General features: G+C 41.9%; 1 protein-coding gene across 1 annotated transcript; it reads right to left on the bottom strand.

Moving 5' to 3' along the window:
* Positions 1-4,293: 4,293 nt before the first annotated feature.
* On the bottom strand, positions 4,294-5,904 carry sod3a (superoxide dismutase 3, extracellular a). The gene has a single exon (XM_078545765.1). The coding sequence runs from the start codon at positions 5,812-5,814 to the stop codon at positions 5,077-5,079; it is 738 nt and encodes a 245-aa protein (XP_078401891.1). The 5' UTR covers positions 5,815-5,904; the 3' UTR covers positions 4,294-5,076.
* Positions 5,905-7,812: the final 1,908 nt, after the last annotated feature.

The following is a 7,812-nucleotide window of genomic DNA, read 5'->3' as shown; positions in this document are numbered from 1 at the left end:
TCCCAATTACTGATTGACTTAACTTTTGTTTAGGCTCCTTGATGTCACACTCAATCAAATGATGCCTTGATGTTTCACCTCACCTCTGAGTTCAGCTGTTTTGTCCATGTTTGGACCACGACTGTAAAATGATTTCTGGGTTGCCTTGGCAGAACCTAAGCTGAGCTTCAGTGAGCGGGTTGTTGCTGAGTCAGTGCCACTTGATATCACTGTCAGTGGCACCTTCCATCACTTTGCTGATTGGGAGTAGACTGATGAGGTGATAATTGGCCAGATTGGATTTGTCCTGCTTTTTGTGGACAGGACATACCTAGGCAATATTCCACATTGTCCAATAGATGCCAGTGTTATAGCTGTACTGGAACTGCTTGGTTAATGTCACAGCTGGCTCATGAGCACAACTTTTCAGTCCTACAGCCAAAATGTCATCACCTATAGCATTTGCTTTATCCAGTGCCTTCAGCCATTTCTTGATATCACATGGAGTGAATTGAACTAAAGACTTTATGACGGTGGGGACCTCCAGAGGAGACCATGTTGCATCATGCACTCAGCACTTCTAGCTGAAGATTGTTGCAAATGCTTCAGCCTTGTCTTTTGCACTGACTGTATAGATAAGAATGGAACCAGTGAGTGTTGTCCCACCCAGCTGGACAATGCTGGCGAGGCATTAAAGGAGGATGGTATAGTCAACCATGTCAAAGGCTACAGATGAGGAGAGATAGTTTTCCTTTCTCACCGAGAGATAGGAAATCATTTGTGACTTTGTTAAGAGGTTTTTTGGTGCTGTGGCAGAGATTCAAGAATTGAATTCTGGGGAGGATGTGCAGAGATTTGGGAGGTCTCAACACGTTCAAGGACTTTGGAGAGGAATGGGAGTTTGGAGATGGAGCAGTAATTTACAAGAACGAAAGGGATGATGGCAGAATTTAAGGAGAGAGATAATACCTGAAGAGAGAGAACCAGTCACGATATCAGCTAAAATGGGGACCAGGAAGGGATGTTGGGTGGTCAGCAATTTAGTGTGAATAGGGATGAGAAAACAGGAGGTGGGTCCCATGGACAAGATGTGCTTAGAAAGGGCATGAGAGGATTTAGGAGAGAAACTAGAGAATGGTGTGATTTCAGAAGAAGGGCAGGGGAAAACTTTCAAGGATATTTGGCCCAATGGGTTGGGGAAGGTGGGAAAGTGGCCGAGGTATCCAAATGGTGGTCTCAATCACAGAGACAAAGACATCGATGAGCTCCTTACACTTATTGTTACGGTGAAGATGGAGGAAGAGGATTTGCAGTAGAGAAAAAAAGGTGTGGATTATCTCTACAAGAAAAGGAGACTGGTCATCTTCACTGGTTGCTACCCACAAGTGAGCAGAAGTTGCCGTGGGCAGAGGATAGCTCAGGAAGCAACTCCCTGGAGGACAAACTTCTGTTCTCTTCTGTGGCAGAGAATGGACATGAAGACATTGGTGATGAGCCTATAACAGAAGGATGTCTGTTTTGCTTGCATGAGCTCCAGGATGCCATGGACTTCCTGCCAGAGAGCCTCTGCGGTCAGTATAGACGAGCTTTCATCTAATGTGCAGGGTGTGTCGCAAGGCACTGTGTAGTCATGCATGGAACAGTGATTAGTTCAATAAATGTTGCAGTTCTGCCTCGATACAGAAACTTCTATAACAAACCATGGCATTTTTTAGCGATATTCATATTGGGGCATTGCAAGCTCCGGGCACCATCACCTCCTCGGTCCTGGTCAGCCTGGGAAACTGTATGAACAGCGGTTTCAGTCACTTCACAGACTTCCTGCAGTCCAGCAGATTAATGAGATTGATGTGGAGTGGCATGGCACTATGGGAGCAATACAGATTGACTTCTCTTAACTTGAGAGCCCACCTGTTCCCTCATCAACCAAAACCACCTGGTGCCAGTAACACAGATGAGCCGTATCACAGAAGCTGGCACTGCTGCAGTCTGTGGCCATGCCCACTCAGGCAAGAGCTCCTGGAGGTTGCCTGAGATGGTTGTGTCAAGAGCCCTCACCTAAGTCAGTGCAACCTTCCAAGTACCATTGACCTGGAATGCCTTCCCAGAGTACTCAGTAACACAGATAGAGCAAATAAGACAGGCACTGCGGGCAGGGGGAGGCGGAGGCGGGGGGTTCACCAAGGTGATCCTTAACACTCTTGCCAGTAAAGTCTCCATGCTGAGGGCATAAATTTATAAACTTATCCCTCATCATCAAAGTAGTTACTGATTTAAAGAAAAGCAGAGGATTGTGTTGTTTAAATTGGTAAAGGCACATTGTAAAAATAAATACATCATTCTGCTCTATGTACAGGGATATTATTTTGGTTTTTCCAGAATATAATTTCTAAACAAATATCACCTATGAACTCCACTGATATATTGATCTAATTAAGCATCTATTAATAAACAATTGCATTGAACATGCTATAAACGCAGTTACCAGTTCACCAGTTTGTAAAGTACCCTGTAGCTTGTGAGATTAGTTAATCAGACCGATAGCCTACCTAATTGAATACCATAGTAAATAATCACTACAAATTCAGAGTAGATCAGCTTTGTGCCAGCACCTCTACTAATGTCTTTGTTTAAAAGTCTTGATTCAACCAAAGTTGAATGTAGATATTTATAGTTACTTTTTAACCTATTGTTAATTACTCCCAATATGTACAGACATATATCAGAAAGCAAACCCAAATGCCTGCTGATTCAGTATTCCAAGCTTGTATTGCATTGCTTGAATACAATTAAGCAAAAGTAACTGTAATCTAAGTGCGTAATAAAATGGGCAGAACATTCTGTAGTCTTGGTTATACCCTTGGATAAGAAGCTTGAATGCTTTTGGACAGTGAGTAGCCAGATTTTATGATTGTTAAAGCACATCATGAATTACTGTAGTGTGCAATTTCAGCATCTGATGTTTTCAATAAAAATGATAGATGCATGGAACTTGGTGGAGTTTATATTTCATACCTAAATTGTTGCCATTGTTTTAAGGGATGCACTTCTGCCCCATCTAATTTTCGCTCTCTTCCAGGCTTGTTTAAATACCAAGTCCAATAGTGGGGCGTGGTTTGACTGACTGCAGTTGTACACTGTGGTTTGGCTGACTGCAGTTGTACACCGATATTCCACGCAAATGGCCATTATTCATGTACAAATCTTGACAAACAGTGGACAAATCTGGTGATCCTGTTTCTCAATCTATTACACATATTTCTACACAAGGTTATTGTATAGTGATCAAGAATAAGGACCTTGACCATTTCCCTCTTTAGAATCCAGGGGCATTGTGACCAAATATACCACCCCTGTTGCTGCCAAATGTGAGATTTGCTAATGCAACAGAAATGATCAATATTAGACTGTGCTAGGACTTCAATGCCAATTAACACTAATTAATGTAAAAGTTTTTTTTAAAAACATGTGATTTTCATGGTAGTATTGCTGTTATTTCTGTATTATTCACCATTACCAATTCAGTTTGCTAAATCATAATGTCTTTTATTTTTAGAAAATATGCAAAATCTACAAGGTGACAAGTATTTTTACACCTTTATGATTCTCCAAACCACTTTACAACTAATAAATTGCTTTTGGAGTGTACTCACTATCTTTTGTACGCAAGCGTGGCTATCAATTTGCACAAAGTAAAGTCCCACAGCCAGCAATGAAATAATGAAATAACCTGGTTTACGTTTGGATGAAAGCATTTAAGTTTTCAGCTTCTCTTTAACTTGTGCATCTGTATGAACAGCTTGACAGTTTAACAGCTCAGCTGAAAGATAACCCCCTGGCAATGCAGCATTCCTTCAGTACTTCACTGAAATATGTGGACGTCACTTGTGTAGAGCTTGAACCCATAACCATCCAACTCCACATAAGTGCACTACCATCGGCACTTAAACTATTGATTTATAAGTTTACATCTGTCACAGATACTGGGCTGGGGATGGTGTGGATGGAAATTCAATTCAATAGTAAACACCATTGGCCGTTGAAAAATAAATTAGTAAAGCAAGCGCGCCAACAGCTCCAAGTAACAGGTCACCTCTCCCAGATCTTATTAGTTCAGAAATGTATTTCACTACTCCAAGAATGACCTCTCATTGCTAAAGACATACTCCCTAAAAATAGTTTTAATTATTCAATGTGTTCGAAGTAAAGGTTTACTCCTCCAGATTGTATATTTGCACAATCAGAGCATCCTGTTCAGCTTTGAACAATTCTGTAACTTTTTTTGCTGAAATGAAGTGAAACAGGCAAAACAAAGCACAAGATGATTAATTTATTTATATTTTCATTTTCATGTTCCAGCACAAGTCATTCGAGCGTTTAGGAAAATTATTCTAATCATTAAAGAGTTGTGAAACTTAATATTTGGAACGTAGCTGTGAAGAACTCTTGCAGAAGCATTTCAGAATTAAACTTTGGTGTACACACACTTATGCCAATCAGGCCTCTAGACAGAAACATATAATAACTCCAAACGGTTGAATACCATCTTGAAAGCTGATTGTACACAGTCCTAATCGATTGAGGACGTTGGATAATATGTACTCAGTCTCAACTCATCACGTTTCAGCGTATCGGCTGCTCTCCGCTAGATTCAGCCTGGGGCAACTCTTATAAGTTACGAAAGGATCAGATCAACAATCTTACAGCTAATGTAGCAGCAGAAAATATAATTAATGATAATTGGCGATTACATAACATATACATGTCAGGCCGTTCAAAGGCTTGACTAGCTGTCTGTACTGATCGCACCATCTAGCCTAATTTCCGCGGTACAGGACAGATAGCGAGAAGTAATGCCGGATTAAATAATTGAAACCGATAATTCATACAGTAAGATTAAATGGAGAATTACATTCTGGTGCCTGTATCAGGGAGATGCAAGCTATATGATTAGGCTATATTTGCTTGCTGATTGAGTTAGCACGGGGCAACAATAATATCAATGCAAGCTGGGCGTGTTGGGCACACGTTTCCATGGAGGTGTGGAGGCGAGAGAACAGGTGGAATTGGCTGACATGGTCATGCGGATACTCTGCTTCAGACACTGGGCACCATTTTCTTCCAACGGTCTCCATTGCTGACTCCAATAGTGCAGCAGGCCAGCCTTTTCCCAGAGTTTCCATTCTGGAGACTTGCTGGGTTACCACCGAGGCCCAGATCATCTTCATGCGCATGTAAGACCACCCCGCGGCCAATGATCGTGTTCATTCCATACAGACTGGCCCTCAGGTTCTTCAAGTGCTTAACGATCGTGCTGTTCCTCACCTGGAAGTTGTTGAAGTCCCCGGGGTGGTTAGGGTGATTGACGTTCCGCGGGTTAAAATGGGGTCCGGTGGAGGAGCAGATGCCGCTCAGGACCCCGAATTTGTGGACATGGATAGCCCGCTTGGGCTGCTCAGCATCTTGTGGGAACCCGGCTAGTTGGAAATACGCCTGGAGTTGGGCCCGGGGGCCGTTTTGGTAGAAGACGATGTAGCCGCTTACAGTGGGCAGATCGGCGGTCAGGTCCAAGCTGCGCTGCATGTGACACACGGCGAAGCGCTCAGAGTCGTACCGACCGCGATTTGGGGTTCTCATCTTGAGCCACATCTCCTTCAGCTGGTCTGACATCCCAACAATGCTCTGGGTGTTCAAATGACCCAGGGTCTGGGGCACCTTCAATGCAAGCATCCCACTGAGCAACAGCAACTGCAGCGCTGAACTGTATATGTTTACAATTCCAGTTCCATTCAGGTTTCGCACTATCTTGTAGCTGTCCTGGTAAAGCTGGGACATTATTGCTGTCTGTAATGTGAGGAAGGTGTGCTCTGCACTGTCCGCAACCGGCCGAACACAAGCAACAAGGACTGAGTGCAGAAGTTACACAACTAGAGAGGAGGGCAACTTCACAACAACACGTCATCCCCCGAGCCACAACAGCCCCTCCCCGCAGTTTCCGAGTCCCAGGGTGTCAGCCTGAGCGCACTTATTGTTGCTGCATTTTAAATCAAAGCCGAACCCACAAATTACATCCATGCTCCAGAGGAGAAACTATATGAGAGTGTGGAGTGGCGAAATCCCTGTCTATAAATAATTGTCTGGCACCAAGTTTGCCAAAGGGGTCGGCAGATTCAAGAAACAGAGAAGTAAAAGAAAAAGTTCAAGCAGTAAAGCGCAGATCAAAATAAAAACCCGGCAGTTTTCATGGAAACGTTTGTTCATTTGAGAGGATTTGCGTACATCTAATAAACAAAAATACTGGACTCCTTTTCACTTTCTACTCTCCTGATGGGTCGATCAGGAGGGCACAAGTCTCACCAACCAAAATTAAACCAACAAAAATGCCCAAATTTTAAAGGGGCACAAATAATAAACTGCAAAATATAAGTAAAATAAAGGTTAAATTATCTGCTGCTGCCCGAATAGTTTAAACCTTCTACTCTTTGGCGGTAAACTGGCGGAACAGAACGTGTCTGATTTTGTAAATCGTTTTCATTTCTCTTGCTGTCAGCCGGATATTGGGAGGTATCAATCGCATAGCTGCTTGCTCACATGTGACAATACAAAAGTGACAATGCCCGGCTTCCAACACAGCAACATCTTCACCAGTTGCGACAACAGGAGAGCCATGTGTGTAATATGATATAGCAAACTTTAAAAAATGTATTTTTATAGATTTATTGTACACATTTTAATCCAGAAATCAAGCACAGTGGATGGTCAGAATAACATGTGGCAAGGGCATCAAGGGAATGCTCTAGGCTTATAGGAAGGAATTATTGAGGATGATTAGCAGCGGGAGGCCTATGATTGGGTCAGCAAAGCCTGCTACACAGTCGTAGAGAGATTATATATTATTCATAATTTTAAAAGTAATAACGTTTTTTAAATAAATCCCCCGAGGTTAAAAATATTTGTAATAGATTTTGCTGCTCATTTTTTTCAATGCTTAATAACCCTGACTCACTCAGAGATAACAGAATTAGATTTGCACACAGGAACTAGTCCCAATGTTAAATCACAAGAATATTTAACATAGGAAACTGCCGTCACAGCGTCATCTACAGACATAAGAGGTACTGCAAATAAACGTGGGCGATTTTATACTGGATTTTCTCACAGTTCAGGTGCCTTTGGAGCTTTCAGTGCATTTTGGAATAAATAGTGACCCACATATGAATTTTACCATATAATAGATATTTCTTGAGCTATGTATTTAATTTTTATGTATTACCTTTTTAAAACTGAGGGAACACAACAAGCTGATGTGCCACATATACCCATTTATAGTCAGGTGCTTGGGGTTTAGCAGCGATATGGAGGCCCTGGGGTATTGTGGTGGAGGATCTAGAGTTTGGCAGCTGTGGTAATGAAGTGCTTTAGCATCACTTGATTGGACATGTAGGATTCATCTCACTGGCGGATTTTTGAGGTTTGTTAAGTAACGACTCACTGGGGATAGTGCACTGTAATATCAAGCCCCACTGTTCCCCTGAGCCGTGACAAATGTGAAAAGTTTGTCCAAATCACCAGATTGCCCCAATTCTACCTAATTGTTTAATTTAGATTAACAGAATACAAGCACCAGGTTTGTAAATTTAATAAGTAAATAACTGTTTATTGAACAAATTGTCTTTAACTAGTGACAAAAGAAATATGAACTGCTAACTTCTAACACTATAACTTAAGCTCTACCCCCTTCTTAAATCCCTATACACACACAAACACGACACATAAGACACACAAATCATGGATTTTAAGGATAAGATTAAACCAATCCAGAACGCAGGATTC

The sequence above is a fragment of the Cetorhinus maximus genome, chromosome 1, assembly GCF_964194155.1.
Source record: "Cetorhinus maximus chromosome 1, sCetMax3.hap1.1, whole genome shotgun sequence".
Lineage (NCBI taxonomy): Eukaryota > Metazoa > Chordata > Chondrichthyes > Lamniformes > Cetorhinidae > Cetorhinus > Cetorhinus maximus.
The sequence above is the reverse complement of the archived record's forward strand: the minus strand, read 5'-3'. Positions and strand labels throughout refer to the sequence as shown.